General features: G+C 37.4%; 2 protein-coding genes across 3 annotated transcripts in view; both read right to left on the reverse strand.

Annotated features, from left to right (window-relative positions):
* The window catches only part of LOC136263633 (carbohydrate sulfotransferase 15-like), a 181,836-nt gene that overhangs the window by 13,777 nt on the left and 140,629 nt on the right, over nt 1-27,430 (reverse strand). The gene's annotated exons all lie outside the window — the stretch shown is intronic.
* LOC136264947 (uncharacterized) lies at nt 13,751-15,232 on the reverse strand. The gene is made up of 5 exons (XM_066059712.1): nt 15,042-15,232; nt 14,494-14,604; nt 14,265-14,452; nt 14,070-14,221; nt 13,751-13,906 (listed from the first exon to the last, which is right to left on the reverse strand). Exons 1-5 carry the CDS (start codon nt 15,230-15,232, stop codon nt 13,751-13,753), a joined length of 798 nt encoding a protein of 265 aa, XP_065915784.1.

A 27,430-nucleotide genomic window follows, 5' to 3' on the forward strand; every position in this document is an offset into this window, starting at 1 on the left:
CCGTTCGAAATTTTAGGTGTTTGCTTTAGCTTGTGAGCTATAAGAATTGATCTGTTTCCTAAAGTTTATTCCAGCGATACTACATGGAGATTTGACCACTAGTTGTTCCCCAGTGGGTGGAGAATTTGATTTTTCATAAAGTCAAATCCCCACCATTTCCCCCACTCAGTACGCCCGGGAGGGGGGAGGTGGGGGATAACATTGATAGGTGCATTAAACTAGTAGCAAAGCATATGAACTAAGGCATGAACATTGAACATAATCGAGCATAATAGGTAAATATTGAGCATTAATTTAAGCATAATAGGTGAATTTTTGAACAGTGCAGCATAGCATAATAGGTAAAATTATGAGCATAATCGGCGGGTCCCTATCCATGGTACACACTAGTACATAGAGGTGGTAGATGGTAACCCCTAAAGGCTTGTTACCTTTTGTCTCGCCTTTCAGTGTATTCACCTTACCTTTGTGGCAAATCTATTGAAACTTAAACAGACAATTGAAGATTATGCTTAAACCACCTTCACTGGTGTCTTTCATATTAATTAATAAACGCTCGCTTGGGGTATGGCAGCAGTAGCGTAGCTACCATTGAGGCAACCGAGGCAGTTGCCTCGGTAAAAAATGCTCAGTTCAGCGAACAGACTGAGCAGGCCTGAGTTTTGGCACCCCGAATTTTCTACTCAAACGTTACTAGACAGGATTACTGTACCACACACCGATAGTATCCGATATAGCTGTAGCGCTAAGCAGGGCCAGAACCCATGCATGGTGACACAGTCCGGCATTCACTTTTCAGCTACTTGAATTTTGTAAAAAGAGCGAGATACTCTAATAGAGCAGTCATCGTAATATACTCTAATAGAACATTCAAGGCACAGTCTTTCCTATGGAATAGTGATGGGATGGCTGAGATGTAAATTGAGCTTCTCTTTGTTGAGGTCTGCAATTATGTGCATTCGCGGTGCCAGGTCCAGTTTGCGCTGTCCCATTGCTGAGGCACCGATTGCTGTGCAGGTTGCTGAGGCCGAGGCTTAGGCCCATATTTAAGATAATTTGTTTTTGTTTATTATGTACTGTTTTATCTTATGTCATTAATTTGTAAAAAAAACAACAACATAAGTTTAGTATGAAAAAAAAAATAGAACATTCAATACAGATTATAGCCACTGTTCTCATTACAGTGCTTGGTCTAAATCGTTTACATTTATGTTAATCAATGGATCATGCATATCATGCATTAACAGTCACAATAAAAGATAGCTTCCACATGCCATTCCAAAGCATATATTTTCAAAAATTTCCTTAAGGGAGCATCCCTAGCTTGAAATGCTTAGCACATGCAGTTGAGCATCACATCAAAGACAAAGAGATAATCTCTGACTTAAACATCACATCAGATCAATACTAAAAAAGTAGCGTGCATGACTATGACTTGCAGTCTATGATGGCCTGATCACTCAAAATATCTCTGGAGTAATTCTGCTTTTGTGTTGAGTGCAATTATACTAGTCTAATAATTGAAGCATGGTATACTGTAAGCTGGAGCATTATACTCATGACATGTAGATGCTCTGAGTCTTCGGAAACAATTTCTTCCATCTGACCAGAGTCAACCTGCAAATGTTGTACATACCACCCATGCTTGAAAGTGTGCATGAATCACTGAGTTGAGTCAGAAGCTGACCCTCTCAATTATTTCAATGTATAAACTTTGCCTCGGTAAAATTTTTTTCCTGGCTACACCACTGTGTGGCACTAAATGTAATCTAAAAGATTTCTGCTTAAAACGCCATCCCTAGGGAATTTACGGTTCTGCACACTGTCACAACTTGTTTATCAGACATTATGAATTGCTTACCCAGGTAACTGGCTCAGTTGAGAATGTGGTGTATTTTTACAAGTTACATAGCTGCCTGACAGTCAACAAAAAGTTGTTGAATGACCACCTTAATGCCTTATCATCTGACAATGCAGACTTGCCTTCACTTAGGTCACTACAAACTGAACAACTCAACTTACACTAAATTATGTCTGAAGTCTCTGCCAAAATTGACGACCTCTGCAATTCCAATGATAGCCTAAAACAATAGATTACCACTACATCAAAAACTATTACTAGTGCTTCACTTCAGTTTTATTCAGTATACCACGACCCCCTGATCCTCTGCTCAGGACATTGCCGATGAATTAGCTGATAGGGAGCGTAGAGAGAGCAACTTGATTGTTTATAATTTCTCTGAATCATCAGATGATAAGAAGCGTTTTATTGACCTTTGCAATACAGTTTTCAAGCTTGCTATTTCTGTAGTCTCTCACAGATGACTTGGTAAACAAGCAGAAAATAAACTTAGACCTCTACTCCTTTCCCTTGAAGATGTTGATGATAAAGAATTTATTACATTTTGATCTTACCTCCTTAGACGTCACGAAGAGTATAAAAATGTTTACATCTCAGCAGACATGACAAAGTATAAGAGAGCCAAACACAAGCAATTAGTTGAAGAATTGAAACGTAGAAAGGCTGCTAATGAACCAAACTTGACAATTCGGAATGGAGTAATAGTTACCAATCATCCTTATCGTGGCAACCAAGGAAACAACTCTCAACCTAATTCTAACCACCAACAGCACTCAGAAACCCAGAATTGACTAGCTTCTAGTACTTACTGTAATGAATTCAAATTCTGTATACAAACAGTGATCAATTTATAAATAATCGTGATGACCTCCTTATGCAGATTGCTGATAATCCACCAGATATTATTTAATTACCGAAGTTATTCCCAAAGCCCAAATGAATCCTATTGATGAAGTAAGATTGAATTATTCCAGGATTTAGCGTATTATTGAATTTTGATCCAACCCTTCACAATCTCGGATCTTCAAACTGTCGTGGTATTGCAATTTACGTATCGAACATGATAAATGCTACTGAACTATCCTTTGACACTCAATTTAAAGAATGGTGTCAATTCCCGTACTGAATAATGACTCGTTGAGTATTGGATGTATTTATAGGAGTCCTACAGCTGACTTCGTTACCAGTACAAAATCCCTATGTGACTTGCTTAGTATGGCAGCTGAATCTTGTTCTCACTTGTTAATCTGTGGTGACTTTAATTACAGTAACATCAATTGGGCCAACAACATAGGTCATACTGGTGATTCTTGTGCCCAGCAAGTTATTGACAAACTAAATGACTTTTTCCTCTACCAACATGTTAATGAACCTACAAGATACAGACTGAATCAGACTCCTAACACCCTAGATCTAGTTATCACCAATGAAGAACACATGATCAACCAAATATTGTACCAACCTGGCCTTGGTCTTAGTGATCATGTTTGTTTAAATTTTAAGTATTCATGCTATGTGGAGAGGAGCAATAGACCAGTTCCTAGGTTTAATTTATATCGTGCTGATTTTAACAAGCTCAATGGTTTACTCACTTCAGTTGATTGGGAAGAAGTTCTGAAGGACCTTGACATCAATAGTGCTTGGGATAACTTTTCTGGTATGTTTGATAACTATATAAAAGAATGTATTCCTATGTCAGTCCCAAGAAAAAAGAACAACCTTTACATTACTCAAGAAGCTAAAGCTTTAAGGAACAAAAGAAACCGTTTGTGGAAAAGATATACCAGATCACAATCTACTGCCGATCATGTTGCTTACACTCAAGCTTGTAATGCCTTGCGTACTCTTACACGCAACTTGCGTAAACAGTTTGAGAGACAGATAGCTAACAATGTTAAGGAAAATCCAAAAGCATTTTGGAATTATGCAAGAAATAGAATGAAGACATGACCAGCTTTAGGAAATATTGAAGGAATTGATGGCAAACTATACCTCAGATGTAGATAAATCCAATGCACTTAACAAGTTCTTTTCCAGCGTTTTTACAAATGAGGACCCAAGTACAGCACCAACCTTTAACATAGACAAAAGTGATGACGTCTCATTATACAGTATTACCATAGATCCATCTATTGTGTTTGAAAAATTGGCTTCTCTTAAAATTGGTATGGCACCTGGACCAGAGGATGGCCAGCAGAGGTTTTCAAACAGTGTGCAGATCAGTTACGCGTCCCTCTGTCTATCCTTTTTAACAAATCCTTAGAAAGTAGTGTACTGCCAGATGATTGGAAAATTGGTTACATAACACCTATATACAAGAAGGGTAACAAGACTAAAGTAAATAATTATCGTCCCGTTTGTCTAACGTCTACTGTCATTAAAATATTTGAATCTGTTATAAGGATACTTTGTCCAATTACCTCTCTGACAATAACTTTCTCTCACCTAATCAGCATGGATTTGTTCCTAGAAGATCATGTTGTACTCAACTACTACATGCTTTTAAATGATTGGACCTTATCACTTGATGAATGTCTCTCTACTGATGTAGTTTATTTTGATTTCTCAAAAGCATTTGACAGCATCCCACATACTAGACTTTTATTGAAACTTCAAGCATATGGAATTAACGGTCAACTTTTGAGCTGGTTCAAAAGTTTTCTTACAGGTCGACGTCAATGTGTTAAAATTAATGGTGTCTTGTCATCTTGTGTACAGGTTTCCAGTGGTGTCCCACAAGGTTCAATACTTGGTCCGTTATTGTTTTCTCTATATGTTAACGAACTGCCGTCACTTGTCTCCAGTCTTTTACCGATGTTTGCAGATGATATAAAGCTCTATCGTACCATCCGTTCTGCCTTGTGCTGCAAAATGACATAAATATCTTGCTTGACTGGTCAAAACATTGGTTATTATCTTTTAATATTTTAAAATGCAAGGTCTTACATATTGGCAATACTCCATACACCGGCAATTATACTATAGCTGGAATCCAGCTGGAGCTATTGGATAACATTCGAGATCTCAGCATACAAATTGACTCAAAATTAAGATTTCATATTCACACAGATAAAAAGGCCTACCGGATTCTAGGTGTCATCTGTAAATCATTTGAGTGTAAAGACTCTGATGTCATTGTAAAACTATATAAAACACTTGTTCGCCCAATTGTTGAATATAACAATGTCATATGGGGACCTTCTTACACACTTGACAATCAAAAACATGAAAGAATACAGCGTAAAGCAACCAGAATGATTCCATCTATCAGCCATTTATCATACTACGACAGATTAAGACATCTAAACATACCATCTTTACAACACCATAGACGAAGGGGTGATTTGATCTATTTGTACCAAATTCTCAAAGGCAGTTATGACATAGAAAATCATTTATTTACCCCATCCACTTCTACTGTAACAAGAGGTCACACAAGGAAATTATTCAAGCATCACACTAATTCATATACAAGATCTAATTTTTATAGTAACAGAGTAATCAATGACTGGAATTCATTACCCCAATCTATTGTTGATTCTCCCTCTGTCAATGATTTTAAAACACTGCTGGACAGACACTACAGTAATTGCTTATTTGATTTTGTATAGTAAATAGAATAGCTAAGTACATAATTAATTTTTTTTTGATGGATATACAGGCATAAGCCTTTACCCTTAAAATATAAATACAAATAGAGTTTGTGTCCACATCGTGTCTTTAAAAGTTATTGTAGGGATTAGAGGTTTGATTGAAGAAAATACGCGTATGGGCAAACCAGAATGGGAAAATGTCAGTGCTAGATGGACTGTACAAACACGGCTATGTTGACTGGTATAACGTGACAGTAGGTGTAACACAAGGTAGTCTGGTAGAGAAATAAAGTGAAATATGCCTATTTTTTATTTTGCGAGACATACTTTTTATTTTAGCGAGGTCGAAGAAAACTTGATGATAACGACTCCTGAAGATTTTTTTATCACGTATCGCAATACAAATCTATTGGGAGGGTGGGTGGGTAACCCACTTGCATGAAACACATGGTGCAGAATGAATTATGAATTACAGGGGCGGAGGAAGTAGTTGATATGAGCCTTAAACTACAGCATGATATCAACAAGTTAATGCAATGGTCAAGTGTTTGGTTGCTTAGGTTTAACACAGCCAAATGCAAAGCAATGCAGATTGGTAACTCTCTTCCTGCATCATACACCATGTACGATGGCACTACAAATGTATCTACTGACCTAGAACTAGTGTACGAGGAGAAGGACCTTGGGGTGTGGTGCACAAGTGACTTCAAGCCATCTCTACACTGCCAAAAAGCTGCAGTCAAGGCTACACAGGTTCTTGGGCTTATTAGGAGATCTTTTAGAATTGACTCTATTGATATGTTTATATTTTTGTATAAGATGTATGTTCGACCGCATTTGGAATATTGCGTGCAATCTTGGAGTCCGTACTTAGCCAGAGTCATTGACACTCTTGAAAAAGTTCAGAGACGTGCAACTAAACACCTTTGCGGATTAGCCCACCTGACTTATGAAAGTCGCCTTGAAATTCTGGATCTCTATTCTCTGTATTGCAGACGTCACAGGGGTGATATGATATAAGATACTTAAACGACATTATGACTTGGACCCATCTACATTGTTTACTTTAAATACTGCTACCACCAGGGGCCACTCTCTTAAGCTTTTAAAGAAAGATCAAGATTACTTGTTAGGCAGAACTTTTTTACGAATAGAATAGTCAATCTATGGAACTCCTTACCTGACTTTATCATTTCAGCACCAACAGTTGCAACCTTCAAGCTGCACTTGGATAATTTTTGGAAGCAATCTAGATATGGGCACCATCGAATGCCTGCGGCCTAGCCTGGCAAGTTAGCTTGCCTGGGCATCTACAAGCCCATTAAATAATAATAATAATAATGAGGGGGGGCTGGGCTGACCCAGACTTAGTCTCTGGTTTGGTAGCTATGGTGAGACCCAAAAAAAAAAAAAGGTCACAACCAGCTGACAATAGCTGCCCACCTCACCAGCTACGCATTCATAGCTGATAAACTACATAAAAATCCTTACATAGCTCGCTACACACTGCTCTAATACTGAGACTGCTTTATTAGAGTGACTGCTCTATTAGAGTATCTCGATCTTTATCGCGGTTTTCAGCCCCACTCCAACTTCGGCGTGGTATGATTCTGATGGGGGGGGGGCTAAGTCCCCCTCAGCAGACCGAGGGCCTTTCCGCCACCTATGATGAATTACCACACCTCACTTAACCTTATATAAACTGTCACGTGAGAAAGGCTCACGTGATCCCGATAGTATTCATGCGGGAGCTTATTTTCTGTCTAATCTATTACATTCAAATGACAGAAAATACACATACCTATTTGATCTTATGTTGCATGGGACCGACCGACGGCATTTTTCTTCAAATGAAATAATTTTGAAAATCACGTGTGCAGATCACGTGTTCTTTATTATAGACAACACGATGTCAACTTCGTTATATTACAGTCTCTTTTGGAGATTTATTTTTAAATTCATTCAACTAGAAGGGTATTGAAAGTGGAGATTTCACAGACCGACCAGTTATTGATCGCTCACGAGGTTAGTATTGAATATATTCTACTTTTTAATATATTAGAGCCTTGTATTGTAACCAGGCAGTCTAATGAAACCTAGATTTTAACTGTGTATGTAAAAAATAGTACTAATAGTATTATAGCTATATTCATTGTTTGCTAAAATTTTTATCATTTTCATTTTCAAACTGACCTACCTACCCAAATTTAAATAGTTTTTCCTGCGCAACACAAGATCAAATAGGTATGACCTCAGCTGTAATAAAAGTGAGACCATAATAGTGATGATCAGCTCAGATGTCAAAGTCAGTAGAAACAACTAATACATAATGTAACAAGACTTGTTTTGTCGTGTGTAAAGTGATTGGAAACTTCTTGCTTGACACCAGGAGGTAAAACATTACTAAAAAAAGCTAATCCCACAATTAATGTTTTATTACTAATGACAACTAAATCCACAATCAGTCATTTGTTTTTTCGATCCACTGATTTGATTATCAGGGATGCTGCTAATAAATTGCAAAGGCAATAGCCAGTAAGCTACAAGCTTGATTTAAAAAGTGTTCCATTCTGTGGTTTAGCACCTGATTCTGTTCCACCTCATTCTATCGATTAGACCCCACCTTTAAATGACATGTTCAGAATTTAAATGGCAGCATTGTACCTGTGCATCAAGAATGGCACTAACATTAGGTATTATAACTAGAGTCTAACTGGCTATTACGAGACTGAACAGCTAGCCATACTAGCTGTGAAGAAAAGGGTGCAGAAAAAATGAAGTAGTGAAATCAAATATTACATATAGCTATGTATGCATGCACTACAGGGCTGGAACCAACAGTTCGGCATTGGTCGCACTACTTTTCAACTACTCATGACTTTGTAAAATGATCGAGATATACTCTAATAGAGAATTCATCAGAATATACTCTACTAGAACAGTCATTGCAATACTCTAATAAAGTATCCAGTATAGAATATAGTCAATGTTCTACTTAATTGAATCTTTGTTAATTGTCTTCAAATTACTCAAAATATTTGGTGTATGTGAGTCATGGATGCATCTGCTTGGGCTGATTGACCATGAATGCCATCAAGCAATTACAATCCCAATGACTTCTGTATCTCAAAGAACTAAGCTTTCACTGAATTTTGTATCATGTATGAAAGTAAAATTAGCTACTAGTTAGAATAATCGGTACTGCAGTACATGAAAAAGTACCAGGATATATCCTTGATGTTAACAAAAATTAATGGAGAAAGAGGCTTTGCATGTAAAGTAGTCTCTAGATTCCATTTCAGAGCATCTATTTCCCTAGAGAAGAACACTCCCAGTCCCCCGGCCCCTAGTTTTGACATGATGTGTGTGCTTAGCACATGTGGTTGAGTATCACATGAAAGTAGGCAATCTCTAATTTAAAGATCATAATATTAGATCAATAAAAAGTAGTGTGCATCGTATATGACCTCCATTGCAGTCCCTGGATGACCATCAGTGATACCCAGATCATATCACCCATTACATTTCATCATGCCATCTGTATCCACAAGGTCATATCAGAACATGTACAGTGATTTCTCCAGATCTATTAAGGAATGAAATATCTTGCCACTTAAAATTATTGAAACCTCTGCATGAATGATTTATTTATGTCCCTTTTATAGTAACCCTTTTTTTCCCTGAGCATACCAGCAAGGCTGACTATACTCAGAAAAAACCTGAAAAAATGTGAATACCTATATAAGAATCAAACCAAGTCTTATACTTTCTTGGAGAATTGCTGAACTTTTCATACAAAACATCTTGGGGGGGTTGGGTCTGAGTCACCATTGATCAGAAACTATCATGCATGGAACGTATAGCTAGTTAGCTTCAAGTAGAATTGTAGGTAACAAGCATCACAGTCTTGATGAATCAGCTGTAGGTGAAGGTTGTGTGTTCTTATGATGACTTATTTATTTCCAAAAATTGTGCAGCATCAGTTTGAGAATTAACATACATGTGTAATATAGTATAATTTACAATATGGGGTTACTGATTGGAAAGTAATAATAGTTTCAGTTGTGCTAGAAAGTTTGTAGTGATTGTTGTTGGATTAGGTTGGGTGGGAGTGAATTCTGTAATCTTATTGATCTAGGGAAATTTAAAAATAAGTAACTGTACTGATTTGTCCTTGTAAATATACGATGAAATCTTTGGTCATGACCTCTGGTGTTAGAAGTGACAGGGATTAAGTCAACAGGAGATATACCAATGAGATTATGTTGAATTTTGTAGAAGAGGGTGCATAATTGTTTGCAGTGTTCTAGACTGGGGTAATTAAGTGAGCATGTTGGTTACACTGACAAAAAAGAGGAGTCAACTGATGAATCTGGCAGATTGCCTCTGTACTTGTTCATGCTTATCAATGTCTCTTCTGGTGTGAGGGAACCAGACAGGGTTAAAATTGGTCTTATCATGGCATGATAACATGTCGATTTAATTTGAGTTGGGCAGGACCACAGATTTCTCTGTAAGAAATGCTTTGACTGAGGATGTGATGTTAGTAATGTGTGCACATGGACCATGACAAATTGTAACTCCTAAGCATTTAGTGGATGAAACTTCTTTGATAGAGATGTCATTAATGGAGTGGTTGTAGGTGATGGGATTGTGTTTACAGGTTATTCTCATGAATACACTTCTATCAGGATTAAAACACATACAAGATCTGACTTGGATAGCCACCGAATACTGTAAATGTGACAATGTGACAATGTGAACTTGTAAACATTTGCACAAAAGCGAAGACAATGAACAGATGTTGCTTACGTATGGCATGAAAGGAGTGCAGTCATTAGTCTATATATAACTATTGTCTCAGCTTTTAGCATGGCTTCATGATGTCTGCTGATGGCTTCTAGCCAGCTGCTACAGTTGCTTCCCTCCTCCCAGTGAACAGCTTGGTGAATGATAAGATTCCTTGTAGCACAATGCACAGCAGGGATGTTGTGGTGAATATAGTGCCTTGTATGTTGTAGATTAGCTGTTGACTTTTGCAGATAGATAGTCTAGGGCTGAGAGTGCTCGGACTATTGTTGTGATGAACTATTAAAAATAATAAACTGCAAATTTTAAGGTAGGAACTTTCACAGATTAGAAGCAATCTGTGAAAACTGCAAAAAATTTCTGAGGATTAAAATGTTCCAAGGAGTTAAAATTTTCAAGGATTAGGAGCTCCTATGAGCATATTCATATAGCACGTTTCCAAGGATTTCAGGAAACCCCCTTTGAAATTTACATTATAAGTTTACAGCAGGAACTAACACACCATTTAATTTAGCAAATCAAAAGTGAGTTAGTAGCAGCATGCAAAACAGCACACTGACAGTTTATAGTAGCAGTAAAAGAATGAGATACTTTAATTGATCATGAGCCACAGGTATATTCTAATAGAGCATTCATATAACTATAATAATACAGTATGAGAGGAACTTCATTGTTGAAAATGTAGCGTTGAATTTCAGTGCTTTACATTTCCATATTTCTTGACCAAATACGTAGTTATCATAAACATACAGTAGAAGGCCAATTCATGTGCAGAACTGATTGTGAAATTGCAGTGCTAGTCTGCAGTGTTTTTGGTGATGGGATATAAAACCGCCTGCATATCTCCAAGATGAATTTAATTGCAATTAGAAATCTAGGTAATGTTTGGATTCTTTATGTCATTCCATTTGAGTCAGTGCATGGGTGCATGCCTGTATTTGTTGCCCCACTATATATCTATCTGTTTTCCCAATGGCGTTGCCCTGATTTTTCAAAGGAGGTTTCAACTGGAGTGCTGAGATACCTGGGAGCACAACCTCCAGTCACTGAGACCTTAAGTATTTAAGTAGTTCAAACTCAACAAATTTCTATACATATTTGTATGAATTAGCACAATAATGTAATTGTGAATCAATTTAACCTCTGGACAACCTTTGTCCTCTTTAGTGCATGTGCCATTTTTCTTTGTTGATATCACAAGGTGTCAATTCATGGTACGTAGCACATTATAGCTAGTTCCCTACATTTGTAACAGCAATCGTCTGAACATTCCATAGTGACTGGATTGATTGCATAAGTGCTTTCTCGTACTGTTCTACATTTGTAACACTGCAACAGACTGAACATAGAAGTGTAATGGCCTGCATTTCACTTTTCAGCAATTGATAGTTGGGGCATGCATTCAGATGAAAGCATTGAGAATTACGTATGTTGCACAAAAGTAAGCAAATGAATACAAAGTAAAGATTAGGAATTTTAACAATCACTGAAGTAGTGAAACTAGGGAGCCCCCTATACCTGCATATATACTAGTGGACATTATTTTGATTCCTAGCTAATTCAGTATTGGATTATTAAATGTCCACTATAGAGTTACTTGACGTGTGGGTAACCCCCTTGTTTCACTACTTTCTATTTCTGTGATCCCGGCCTAATTGAACTTAAAATTCCTAATTTTTACCTGTACTTGTTAATGTGTCTGTATATGTTCATCTTTAAAGCAATAAATAAATGAACTTTCCTGAATCTTTATAAGTAGCAGTATCAAATAAAGAAGACTCTTTTTCATCCGGTCTATCAAATTACTTTCTATAGGTGCTTTATACAGTGCATGCGTGTTGGTCAAGCTACATAATTGGTCTACTGCATGCATGAGCTGTATTAACCATGTACTAAAATGTTTGCTGCTGCTTGCTACACTTGCTGCTATACTAATTGACATTTTATCCCAAGGCTATACTATTAGCAGGCTGTATGTGACTGAAGTAGGAGCTAAGGTACACCCAAGTATAGCTGCAGGTGTAGACGACCTCCCTTGTCTTTTCATTTCTATGATCCCTACTCAAATGTAATATCATTACAAATAATATTATGATATGCCATCCCCTTGTGATACATTCCTATAGTATTCACTCACTCTATACTTTAATTATACTGTAGCAACTATAGTGATTATTGCCATATAGTGACCATTGCACTGCAGTTATTATAAAAATTATCAGTACTGATTTAATTTTTCTATACAAAATTCTTAATGACTACTTCAGCTTTGACTTTACTAATCTATACACCTACTCCACTACTACTACCAGGGGGCACCAGTTTAAATTGTTCAAGCAACATTCAAGATTATTATGCAGATCAAATTATTTTATGAACGGAGTGATTAATGATTGGAATAGTTTACCTACCTCCGTTGTAGAAAGTACTTCAATTAACACTTTTAAATCGCTGTTAGATAATTATTTATTAGATTTTAGATTTACTTTTGTATAATGTTAATGCATTGATCGGGTATTCAGGCTTTGCCTTTAATCATAATCATTTTTGATTCAAGCTGGGTGGAGCTCCTGGTGAGCTGCTGGTATACTGCATCATATAAAATCACAGGACCAACTGCTACTACTACCAAACTTTTGGACCATCATTTATCATCATTCTAAACAAATGTAGGTGCATCAGAAGTATTGGAAAGATCTTTGGAACCATTGAGAGAATCTCATGGAATGATGACCAAACATTTTGACGCTCTTCACTCAGATGGTGAGAAGTCTCAGATCCTTTCCAGACTAACAGCATAGACAAACTATGCATCCAACCTTATCACTTCACTATGAGAAACAGTTGGCTTTTCTTGTCTTGGCTGGTAGGGCAGTTTGAATTCAAAAATTCTTGTTTCGTTTTCTGATTTTTGAAAGAAAACAACCCTGTACTGGGAACCCAGTGGATCATTTGCTTATTACTGTACGTACTGTTTAACTACAATAACTCTAGATAATATCTAGCTAAGTAGCAAGTTTTATCTGGTCTTTTGTGTAGAGTACAAAACTTTAAAAATAATTTTGCATCTTGTAAAATACTGAAATCAATATTTCTGTGAAGGCAACAATTGTGTGTCTGGTTTCATGGTGGATCTAGCAATGGAATACTACAATGAACATCCCACAATGGTAGGGGGATTGATTTGGATTGTGGACCCTAATGTATGCATTTTTTTGATACTTTAGTAGTTGTTTCATTTATTTTTTGTTATCATGCTATGTCTGAAAGTACTATAAGTGAATCACCCTTGAAAATTTCATCTACAATTATTACTGCTGGATGGTAAATAAGAAAAGTATATAATTATACTTAGCATTGAAAATAAGCAGCATAAACACTTTTGAATATCCAAATGGTCACATTGTCTATATATAACACTAACAATTTTAATTCTTTGACCAATAACTAAAAGTAAAAATTTCTTTAATTTATAGTGTATCCTTCATCACTTGGTACAAACTGCACATGATAATTCTCTGGTATTATCATATGGAGGACAAGGAAGTGATCCACATCTACCCTCCACAAAGTAGAATGTTGGACCATTATGTTTTGCTGCTGAACCAATCACTGTTCTGAAAGTAGTGTCTATGAAAGTAAACTGTGAAGGAAGATCATTGTGATATTCTGACATTAAATACCCATGGTGTATCCTGCAGGGCAGGTGTATTTAGCAGGCACCATGTAGACTGTAAAACGTTGAGTGACATAACAAACTGCACATGGTACATCATGGAAGTGTTTGCGCCATGAAAATGACTAACTGTTGGTATAGTGTAATATTCAGCTCCATACATCAAACCTCTGTGCTGTGCTCCACTGATTGGAGTTAGGAATATGGGATCCAATGGTAAACATTGAGGATTGCTAGCACTACCTTGATTCCAGTTTGATCCACCAGTTCTGCTGCTATACACTAATTTTGCAGTTAATGGACATTGGTCACGTCCCCATCTTACATACACCATTCCTCTCTCCTTTTACACTTTTCTGTTCTGCTGGACCAGTCAGTCCTGTTGGTCCTGATAAACCATTACTACCCTTCCCTCCTTTATGTCTTTTCATTCCTTGATGTCCCATTTCTCCTTTCAGTCCTCTTGGTTCAGGTAAGCCAGCTTTACCTTTGGCCCAGGTAACCCAGTGTCTCCTGTATATGATATGATAACTAAATAATGATGTGTATAATACATGATAGTGTAACCTATTACTCCTCTTGGTCTCCTATCACCAGGGTCCCCTCTTAGTCCAGTGTCTCCTTTTGTGCCATCCTCTCCTTTTGGTCCTGGCAATCCTGGGTCTCTTGTGTGAAAAATGTTAGAAAGTCACCACATGCTATACATGTCTGATCTACTTTAATAGAACTAATAGTTGGTCTGTTGCTTCCATTGATAGCAAAAACAGTTTCACCATAGGGTGAGGGACAGATCCATGTAGGGTGAGGGCGCAGCCAAGCCAAGATGCAGGTAATCATGGGAATGAAGTAGAGAGTTCAGCTACAAACAAACCATCCTGTAGAGAGTTCAACTATACAAATTACCCTATAGAGAGATCAGCTAGAAACAAGTCACCCTGTAGAGAGATCAGGAGGGTGACTTGGTCACCCTGGTCACCAAGTCACCCTCTTTAATATAATTATCAAGGCCTAAAAATGAGTTCTACTGTTGTTGTGTACTGCTTGCGAAATAACAAATGTTACTGTGATTGAACAATAATAAGTGATTTTAATAAGACACAACACATTTCCCTTTAGCCTCACACTGACTTGTTCCTGTAACGTCAACAACAGTTCCCTATCATACTCTACTTGTTGTTGTAGTAGATCCAGTGATGACTGGAAGTACCAAGTCACACCAAACAGTAGAACTAGACTAACTAGTGATAGTACTAAACTAACTACCAACACAACATCCTTGTTGGTAGCAGCCATTACTACTACTGTACTATTGTAACTGCTGACTACTATAAAAAAACCATTAATACTCTACCCTACTAAAGCCATATGCATACGTACATCAAATGAAAAACAGGAAGTGTAAGAAGCCCAAACAGTAGACTAGAAAACTTTGAGTATATAAATTTAACACAACAAAATTTCTTAACTGGTGGTAGGGCTTTTCTATACATAAGTATGTGAAATACCTTATATAATTCTAAAGCCATAGAATCTCTTCAGCAAAAAAATTATGTGTATTTTGGCTTCATGTTAAAATTGTATATTGTATGTACTAATGAAATATTATTAAGTGACATCATACCCAATAATTTATGTTGATCGGTACCTACTGTATGGAGAGAAACATTGACGTCAGTAAATGACCATGGATTCATAGAATTTTCTCCATCCCCAAATATTTTGCACACGAGGATACAGTGTGATAAACCACTGCATTAGTTTGTTTCAAATGTTTTAAGTGTGTGAGATTGCACTGAAAATTTTGCACGCACCATGTTTCAATTATTAGACTAGTTTATTGCATTCAACACAAAAAAATAAAACTGACTAGATATTTCGAGTGGTCAGATACTTTTATTGATCGATGTGATATTTAAGTCAGATATTATCTCTTTCAACTGCATGTGCTAAGCATGTCAAGCTAAGGAGTCTGGGTGCATGCTCCCTCAAGGAAAATTTTGCTTTGACTTGGCATGTGGAAGCTATTTTTTGATTGTAACTGTTAATGCATGATATGCATGATCAATTAGCTCAATGCAATGCCATGCAGTTTACTCATTGGAACTTTTGAAAAGTAATTTAAAGACAATTATAACATAAATGTAGATGATATAGACCAAGCAGTGTAATGAGAACAGTGGCTATAATCTGTACTGAATGTTTTATTAGAGTATATTACAGTAACTGCTCTATTAGAGTATCTTGATATTTTTCTGTGATACAAATTCAAGTAGCTGAAAAGTGGTCTAACCAATTGTCACTATCGGCTCCGGCCCTACTTCTATTGTGTGTAGTACAGTTATGTTGTTTAGTAATGTTTAAAACTCAGGCTTGCTCAGCTGAGCATTTTTTTGCCGAGGTAGCTGCCTCATTGCCTCAATGGTAGCTACACCACTGTTGTTCTAAAGGAGACGGGTGCCCCTAAGCAACAGCACAGTCGACAGCTGGAGGTACAGAGGGATGCTTGGGTCTAGAACACGATCCCCTGATACACATCATTAAATAGCGCAGCAAGGAGAACCCCAAACTACAGTGAAGCCAGCCCATAACCACACAATATGGGGAACTCCACTTCTCACTGAGCAAATGGGCAAGATGTTTATGGTAGCTGCCTTCTCCATATCTACAGATGTGGAAAATACAAATGGACTAATACAAGTTACATTGTAGCTACATGTGCCACAACAAAAAACTAAACAAACTAGTATTTAACAAAATCATTAATTTAAAAATGAAGTAGGGATCTCTGCAATAAAAGTAGTGAAACAAGAGATGAATGGTGGTGTTACAGCATAGCTCAGTGGGAAAGTCACTACTTTGGCACATTATATAGCTATTATTATTTTATTCAATGCCAAAGTAGGGACTTCCCACTGAGCTATGCTGTAATACTATCATTCATCTCTTGTTTCACTACCTTTATTGCATAGATCCCTACTTCATTTTTAAATTAACAATTTTTTAAAACACTAGTCATACAGTACAGTAGTACTGTATATTAGGGATCATGGAAGTTGCACACTTTATCTCAAAAAGAATATTGACCAGAAACCAGCCTCACAATACCTTCATGTTGCCTTGGCCAATTGGTAGTATTGGTTAGGCATAACCAAGCCCAAAATCAAATGTACCTTCAATATGACCAGAAATGCTTCCAATAGGTTGCTTCAAATTATTTGTAGTGGAATTTTCTACTGACCAACTGCCTTACTGCATGAGGTTTTCATAATTCGATAATGGCAAAGGTTCCAGGCTTGATTTTTTCAATCTTCAACATCGCTTTAGCCTGACAGGTGCCTTTTGGCATACTGCAGTGCCTACAATCCATTCTTCATGGACTACTTGGCTCCTTCTTTTGTGCCATTTATCTTTGCTGACAGCACACTGAAGGTGTCAATTCACAGTAGTGCTGCATGATGAATTTCCTGTGTTTGTGTCAGGAATTGTCCGAGTCTTCTGTTGTGACTGGATTGATTGCAGAAGTTACTCCTCCGGTTTGAAGTGTTCTTTATTTGTAACACTGTGTATTGGGCTGAACATACTGTAGCTGAAAATGAAGTTATCATTTGGGCAAACATTTAGACAAAAACAATAATCCAGGCACCACACTTTCTTCTAATTGTGTAATAAAACCAGTCATAATAATGTTGCAAAAAGTAAACAAACAAGTACAAGGAAAAATTAAGAAATTTATATTCGATTGATGTAAAGAGTGGTAAAACAAGGGAGATTGCTTATATCTGAATATATACAGTACTAGTTGACATTTGATCCCTAATTCAGTCATGAGTATAAACTGAATTAGGGTTTAAGTATAAAAATATTATGTATCTTCAGCTGAATGTGACCTCCCTTGTTTCGCTACTCTTTATTTCTTTGATCCGCAATTAAACGTAAATTCTATGGACATACTTGTAAACATGGATCTGCTCGTTATGTCCTCTGGGGAGTCCAAATAAAACATTTAGAGAGATAACTAGTCTGAGTTACTGGGCAGTAAGCAGTCTGCATGTATTCACACCTCTTATAGCAATTAATGGTTAATTAAACATGTGCACTTTAATAACAGTCCATCAAACTTTTAATTACTTTGCCAGCAGTGTTATTATCTTGCTTGATTTTCCTTCACCACAATTTCTCTCTGTATGGTTTTCACAAATGCTTCAGTAAATCCATACTTTTGAAAGGTCCGACACTGGAAAAAAAACTGTTTAAGACTGTACTGCTCTGCATCATACAATTTGATCCAAAGCACATATTTACTTCCCTACTGCAAGGGCGATCCCCCTCATTAGAAAAGTAAGGGGGAGTGCTCCCCCAAAATTGGCTTAAAACTTCACAGCATACTTGTGCGAAAATTAGAAGTGCAAATACATAGGTCATAGGAAGGTGAGGGAACTAGCATTAGTACTTGCAGCTCAGTGGCTGTCACATACGTACACAGATACACAGCTTAGCGCATCACATGATACATCTAATTGTAACCCATAATCGATTCCTATACTTTTTTGTGCATGTGAAAAATTGGTTTAAAATGTACTCTATAAAAATATGTGACCAGATGGGATGTTGTTTCCAAAGATAATTGATTGATGTAATAATGAATCACTAGATCTTTACTAAATGGCTTGTGGGTTTTAATTCAACTGGTGGCACAGGTTTTTTTCTTTTGGCATAATATTTTTTGCACACTTTTCTTTTTGCTCATAGTTTATACTATCCTAGTATGTATATCTCTTGCTCATCTTCTGGTTGCTTTGAGGTTTATTGTAAGCATCTATGTGGTTTTGTTCATTCACTGCAGTACTTTGAACATTGTGGTGTAGAGAAAACTTCAGCCATATTCCACTAAAATAAAAGCATAATTATATAATTATCACATTGACACCTATATATATAATGTATGGACTCCCTTTTATGCGTCATCCAGCATGATTATGTTTCTATGCAGTTGGACATAAAAGGGTACTGTATAAGTGCCAAAGGAGGATAATATGAGTGATTTCAACATTAATTTTGACTAATTACTTTAAACCTCAAGTCCATATAGGGCCACTGCTGCTCAGTGGTTTTCAAACTGAGGAAGTCATGATTAGGCCTGTGTCGATTATGCCAGCATAATTTGGGGCATAATAGGTAGCCAAAAGCATCAGCATAATGCCAGCATAATAGGCAATTTTTTTGTGCATTGGTTATGTGAGAAGCTGAAACTCTGCCTATTTTGCATGATGCAGAATGGGATAGTGGGCAAACATGGTAAAAATCAAATTTACAGCTACGTTGTGAAAACTGATTAGTTAAAGATCAATATACTCTAATAGAACAGTCACCGCATTATGAAATATCCTAATAGAATGTTTACAGATGCATTAGGTACTCTAATAGAGCAGTCAAGACACAATTTTATATGAGCATATTTGGAGCATAATGGGACACAACTGGGCATAATTGGAGCATAATAGGAGAAATTTTGGAGCAATGCTCAAAAGCATAATAGGCTATTTCAAAAGCATAATAGGCTCAGGCCTAGTCATGATGAGTCAAAGTACTTGTGTGCAATTTGTAAACTAAAATAGCCTGTGTAACAATGAACTAAGTAATCATTTTTAAAGGGTCTCTGTGCTGTAGAGGACCAAAAACAGAACTTTGTTGAAATCATTCTTTCAGTGACTACCCTACTAGTATTATTGACACTCTATGGCTGCATATTACCTGCTATATAGCACCTGTTAAGGACATGTGGCTGCAAAAGCATGCATATGAAGCACAGCTATATCCTGGAGTGTTACGCTCCTTTGCACCTTTGTGGTGCTTATGAACTAACACAAATTAATCACAACGTAATAAATTATTATCATACAGTATGATATGTATCAATGTATATTAAGGATCATAAAAGGTCTGGACCTTTATGGCCAAAAATATCATCCCAGAACCAACCTTCCAATACCTTCATGGTGCCTTGACAGTATTGGTTAGGTACACCGAACACAAAAGTGCCTTCAGTGCAATCCAAAATGTTTCCAGTAGTTTGCTACACAGATAAAACTGATTTGTAACAGTAACACATTCTGTTATTATGACATATTGCCAAGGTAACAAACGGTTGTGACAATAGCATTAGGTTGTTACAGTGACAAGCAAGGTGCTAACATGACAACAATGCATGTCAATATAACAAACCATGTTATAATAACACCATGAAATTTAATGAGTAAGTATTTCAAATTGTTAAAGTAACATATATCTAATCAAAAACAGCAAAGCTGTAAAAAAAAGGTGCGGCCCCCAAAAAGGCCATGGTGAAAAAAGATGTGAAATCCAAGGTGGCGGCCAAGAAATGGCTGTGATGGTAGGTTAATGGTTACATTTTAATAACAACAATTCAAGTGAATTTGGTGCCAAGACCAAGCGGCACAAAATTCACCTGAATTGTCGTTATTAAAATGTAACCATTAACCTACCATCACAGCCATTTCTTGGCCGCCACCTTGGATTTCACATCTTTTTTCACCATGGCCTTTTTGGGGGCCGCACCTTTTTTTACAGCTTTGCTGTTTTTGATTAGATATCACTTCTTTTTGTATTTGTATACTGCAAAGCCGGCCTATGGCTGGCTTTGGGGCTTTTTTAACCCATGTGTTTTTTTCTTCACTACAGGAAGAAGAAAAGAACTTAAAGAAGAATTTTAGTGCTTCAATTATTTTTGATTTTATTAGTAATTATACAAATTATATACATATATTTATTACATGCCCATTATGCCCCACAAGATATTTTTTTGCAGCTGATCTCTCTACTGGGTGACTTGAAATGTAGCTGAACTATATACAGGATGGTTTCTTTGTAGCTGAACTCTCTACAAGGTAACCTCTTCTAGCTGGTCTCTCTACAGGGTATTTTGTTTCTAGCTGAACTCTCTACAGGTGATTTGTTTGCAGCTAAACTCTCTACATGGTGGTGTCTTTGTAGCCGAACTCTCTACATGATGGTTTCTTTGTAGCTGAACTCTCTATAAGGTGACTTCGTCTAGCTGAACTCTCTACAGGGTGATTTTTTTGTAGCTGAACTCTCTGCAGGGTGATTTGTTTGCAGCTGAACTGTCTACATGATGGTTTCTTTGTAGCTGAACTCTCTACAAGGTGACTTCGTCCAGCTGATCTCTCTACGGGGTGATTTGTTTCTAGCTGAACTCTCCACAGGTGATTTGTTTGCAGCTAAACTCTCTACATGGTGGTTTCTTTGTAGCTGAACTCCCTACATGATGGTTTCTTTGTAGCTGAACTCTCTACAAGGTAACTTCTTCTCTACAGGGTGATTTGTTGTAGTTGAATTCTCTACAAGGTGGTTTGTATGAGGCTGAACTCTCTACATGGCGGTTTCTTTGTAGCTGAACTCTCTACAGAGTGATTTGTTTGCAGCTGAACTCTCTACATGATGGTTTCTTTGTAACTGAACACTCTACAAGGTGACTTCTTCTAGCTGATGTTTCTACAGGGTGAATTGTTGTAGCTGAACTATCTACAAGGTAACTTCTTCTAGCTGATCTCTATACAGGGTGATTTGTTTGTAGTTGAATTCTGTACAGGTGGTTTCTTTGTAGCTGAACTCTGTACATGATGGTTTCTTTGTAGCTGAACTCTTTACAAGGTGACTTCTTCTAGCTGAACTCTCTACGGGGTAATTTCTTTGTAGCTGAACTCTCTATATGATGGTTTCTTTGTAACTGAACTCTCTACAAGGTAACTTCTTCTAGCTGATCTTTCTACTGGGTGATTTGTTTCCAGCTGAACTCTCTACATGGTGGTTTCTTTGTTGCTGAACTCTCTACAAGGTGAATTCTTCTTCCTGATCTCTCTACAGGGTAATTTGTTTGTAACTGAACTCTGTACAAGTGCGTTTTTGTGGGTGATCTCACTGCAGGTTGATTTGTTTGTAGCTGAACTCACTAAAGGGTGATTTTGCTTGTAGCTGAACTTCTTGCATTGTATCTAGTTTCTAGCTGATCTCTCTACAGGGTGATTTGTTTGTAGCTGATCTCTCTACAAGTTGATTTGTGTGTAGCTGATCTCTCTGCAGGTTGATTAATTTGCAACCGATCTCTCTACAAGGTAATTTGTTTGTAGCTGAACTGTCTATAAAGTGATTTATTTGTAGCTGATCTCTCTGCAGGTTGATTTGTTTTAGCTGAACTCTCTACAGGGTGATTTACTTGTAGCTGAACTCCTTACATTGTGTCTAGTTTCTAGCTGATCTCTCTACAGGGTGATTTGTTTGTAGCTGATCTCTCTACAAGTTGATTTGTGTGTAGCTGATCTTTCTACAGGTTGATTTGTTTGTAGCCGATCTCTCTACAGGGTAATTTGTTTGTAGCTGAACTCTGTACAAGGTGCTTTTTTGTAGGTGATCTCACTGCAGGTTGATTTGTTTGTAGCTGAACTCACTAAAGAGTGATTTGCTTGTAGCTGAACTCCTTACATTGTGTCTAGTTTCTAGTTAATCTCTCTACAGGGTGATTTGTTTGTAGCTGAACTCTCTATAAGGTGATTTGTTTGCAGCTGAACTCTCTACATGGTGGTTTCTTTGTTGCTGAACTCTCTGCAGGGTGTTTTGCTTGTAGCTGATCTCTCTACAGGGTGATTTGTTTGTAGCTGATCTCTCTACAAGTTGATTTGTGTGTAGCTGATCTTTCTACAGGTTGATTTGTTTGTAGCCGATCTCTCTACAGGGTAATTTGTTTGTAGCTGAACTCTGTACAAGGTGCTTTTTTGTAGGTGATCTCACTGCAGGTTGATTTGTTTGTAGCTGAACTCACTAAAGAGTGATTTGCTTGTAGCTAAACTCCTTACATTGTGTCTAGTTTCTAGCTGATCTCTCTACAGGGTGATTTGTTTGTAGCTGAACTCTCTATAAGGTGATTTGTTTGCAGCTGAACTCTCTACATGGTGGTTTCTTTGTTGCTGAACTCTCTGCAGGGTGTTTTGCTTGTAGCTGAACTCTCTACAGGGTGATTTGTTTCTAGCTTACAGTATCTCTCTACAGGTTGATTTGTGTGTAACTGATCTCTCTACAAGCTGATTTGTTTGTAGCTGAATTCTCTGCAAAGTGTTTTGTTTGTAGCTGACCTCTCTTCAGGGTGATTTGTTTCTAGCTGATCCCTCTACAGGATGATTTTTTGTAGCTGACCTCTCTTCAGGGTGATTTGTTTCTAGCTGATTGCTCTGCAGGTTGATTTGCTTGTAGATGAACTCTCTACAGTGTAATTTGCTTGTAGCTGAACTCCTTACTTTGTGTCTAGTTTGTAGCTGATCTCTCTACAGGGTGATTTGTTTGTAGCTGAACTCCTTACTTTGTGTCTAGTTTGTAGCTGATCTCTCACAGGGTGATTTGTTTGTAGCTGATCTCTATACAAGTTGATATGTGTGTAGCTGTTCTCTCTGCAGGGTGATTTGTTTGTAGCCGATCTCTCTACAAGGTAATTTGTTTGTAGCTGAACTATCTATAAGGTGATTTGTACATAGCTGATCTCTCTGCAGATTGATTTGTTTTAGCTGAACTCTCTACAGGGTGATTTGTTTCTAGCTTATCTCTCTACAGGTTGATTTGTTTGTTGCTGATCGCTCTAAAGGTTGATTTGTTTGTAGCTGAACTCTCTGCAAAGTGTTTTGTTTGTAGTTGATTTCTCTACAAGGTGATTTTTTGTAGCTGACCTCTCTTCAGGGTGATTTGTTTCTAGCTGATATCTCTACAGGGTGATTTTTTGTAGCTGACCTCTCTTCAGGGTAATTTGTTTCTAGCTGATCGCTCTACAGGTTGGTTTGTTTGTAGCTGAACTCTCTACAGGGTGATTTGCTTGTAGCTGAACTCCTTATATTGTGTCTAGTTTCTAGCTGATGTCTCTACAGGGTGATTTTTTGTAGCTGAACTCTCTACAGGGTAATTTGTTTCTAGCTTATCTCTCTACAGGTAGATTTGTGTTGATTTGTTCATTGCTGATCGCTCTAAAGGTTGATTTGTTGCAGCTGAACACCCTGCAAAGTGTTTTGTTTGTAGCTGATCACTCTAAAGGGTAATTTGTTTGTAGCTGAACTCTCTCCACAGTGACTTGTGTGTAGCTGAATTCTGTGTAGCTGAATTCTCTAGAGAGTGACTTAATTGTAGCTGAATTCTCTACACAGTGCATGACTTGTTTATAGCTGAACTTTCTTCAGTGTGACTTGTAATGTTCTGAATCTCTATAATAGTGATATATTTGCTTAACTCTCCACATGGTGATTGTCTTCTTGCTGAACTGTCTATAAGATTAACTGTTTGCAGCTGAACTCCCTACAGAATAACTTGTGATGTAATAAAATTCTATAATGGAGTAAATAAACTAGCCGAATGCTCTATTAGGGTGACTGTTCTATTAGAGTATCTCGATCTCGCATTTGCTACACAGAGTTGGCTTTCGAATCATAACTCAGTGGTTTGTAATCCGATTCTTCTGTACTACTGCAAGGACTTTCTATGAAGATTATTCCAGCTATGCACCGATTTTCAGCTCATTGCTCTAAGCGGTTTGCCTAGTAGGCGTGAAAACTAATACTTTTTTATTCATAAAAATCGATCGCGTAATTGTGACACAGGTTGGGTTTTGTGTCATATCTCCGTGGTCTTTATCTCGATTCCTTTCAAACCACCAAAAGGCACTCCTACGATGGTTACTCCATCTACATAGCAATTTTCAACTCATTCCATGAAGCGGTTTACCCTGTAGGCGTGACAACAAATCGATCTTGTTTTACGCGAATAATCGGTAATAACTCCTGAACCATTCATCGGATTTGTACCAAATTTGATGCTAGGATTCGCCTTTGGACTCCCTTTCTGTGTGCCAAATTTCAAGGCGATCGGAGTACGCGTTTGCTTGTTATAGCAATTTTTGCAAGTGTGCAAAAAGACGAAGAAGAAGAAAAAAACGAAGAAAAAAAACGAAACTTTGGCAGCTCGTATCTCGGAAATGGCTGGAGCGATTTCCTTCAAATTTGGAATGTAGACTCCCTTGGCTGGCGGGCAACTGTGTAGCAAATTTGGTTCCAATCAGATAAGTGATCACCGAGATACAAAGGTGTGAAAATGACGTTTTCGTTCTTCCTGTCAATATACTCACGGGTGTGGCGCACCGGCTTCTTGGGCCGCACGACACACTACCGTGTGTCTTGATATAAACAAATGGTAGTAGCATTAGATTGTTACAGTAACAAAAGAAGTGTTGCAGACACAATAAACATGTAATCATAACAGAAACTTGTACCTACAAGAGATTACTGTCAAGAAAACATACTATTAATAATTATGACATTGAACTGTTAACTCACACAAACGTGCTGTTACTCGCACAAACATGCTGTTACAGTTACACAATCTTTGTGTAGCAATAGCAACAGGCTGTACTTATAATTTTTGTTTATCACAGCAACATGAAAATGTAATAATAACATCAAATTATTACAATGACATAACCCATATGTAATTATAGCAACAGGCTGTACTTATCAAAATCCTTTGTCATAGTAATATAAAATGTATTACAATGACACAACCCATATGCAATTATAGCAACAGGCTGTATACTTATCAAAATCCTTTGTCATAGTAATATAAAATGTATTACAATGACACAACCCATATGCAATTATAGCAATAGGCTGTATACTTATCAAAATCCTTCGTCATAGTAATATGAAATGTATTACAATATTCTAATAGAACAGTCACTACTGCTATGTATAGTTAGTGGTTAACAAGTCACCACAGTTACATCATCACTTTGGGCAGTGCAATAAATAATTTATATTACTACCATGAGCCCTATCATCAATAGCTATCTGTAATCAGCAATGGTAGCAGTATCTCATCATTCCAGTGGCGTATGTGACTCTTTGTCATTTGCAACATAACATACTTTATATTTTGACAATCTTCCATATCCATAATAATAATATAATATTATATATATATGCCCATATGTCAAATTTCTGTGTTCATATTTACAAGTGTGAATGTACATATTTGTCTTGATAATGTAGCAGAACAAGTGGCACTAAGCTTGCATCACATGCAGCCGATTAAACAAACATCAACTCACATGCACAGCTGTATGGCTTCTCATACTATTTATGTACACGATTCTGGTACCTTAACCTATTTTGTAATGGAGAAGAGAAATGATAGAGCAAGTCTAGTATGCTTAAAAGACATGGTCATTAATGGGTTAGCATCAAATCAGTCTTTTCTACACAAAACTAATTTTGCTCAAATCATTCAGATCAGCGTTGAAACCGGGTCACTACTGCTGACCCGGATGACCCACTGACCCGGATTTGACCCGGATGTGACCCGGATTAAATTAAGTCGAGGCGCGCGATAAGAGCTATGTTTCGGGTATTCTCGAGCGAGCGAGACTACGTTTTGAGCGTTCGATTCGTGTTGAGTAAACGAGTAGTTATGTGATAACTAAGCCGGTAAGTTTATAATTTAAAATCAGTCAGTGGGTTTGGTTCCACGTAGCTACTGGGAGTTTACAGACAGCAATTGGGTGTGGCTTCCTACATACTTAGTATTGCAATTTCCCAATATATTAAAATGGGTGTGGCTCACAAAAGCACTTATCCTGCTGCAAGACTAGACCTAGACTATATACAACTCATACATTAATTGATTAGTGGGCGTGGCTCCACGTAAGCTTGCAGACAGAAACGGACAGTTTCATGCTACAGACTGCACTTACTAATAAATGGGCGTGGCTGAGCGTGTGTTTGTAACACGATAGGTGGGCGTGGCTCACGAAAGAGCTACGCGACTAGCGTTTATAGGTTCCACGTCGTTAAACGATCAATTTCGTTTCTCACGTGATCCAATCCGGGTCAGACCCGGATGACCCGGAGAAAATGTGACCCGGTTGACCCGGATGACCCGGATGACCCGACCCGGTTTCAACGCTGATTCAGATTGGTACTAATCCATTCCTAGATCAGTAGCACAGTGGCACAGTGCATCTCTATCTGACGTAACACCATCTCTATCTGATGTAACACCATCTCTATCTGACGTAACACCATCTCTATCTGACGTAACACCAGGTGGTGGTTCCCATGGTTTTTTAAATAATACCCCCAATGCCAACCATAAACTGGCTTTGAGGTTTATTTTTACTCAAACCATTCTTCTATTTATCTACAGATGCAATGAAGATAATATAAAACAAACTACTACTCTACCAATACAGAAAAATACCTACTGATCTAAACCAAAGCCAGTTTTTATACTTATATAATTTTGTGCTTGCTTGTTCATGGCTATGGCTATATTACAGTGGCTGTATATATTTTGATTTTATTATTATTACTAACACTTTACAGTGACCAGCACTGATGGTCTGACAGCAACATGTGCTGTAGCCTTAGGATT

This window comes from Dysidea avara, chromosome 8 (assembly GCF_963678975.1).
Source record: "Dysidea avara chromosome 8, odDysAvar1.4, whole genome shotgun sequence".
NCBI classification, from domain to species: Eukaryota; Metazoa; Porifera; class Demospongiae; order Dictyoceratida; family Dysideidae; genus Dysidea; species Dysidea avara.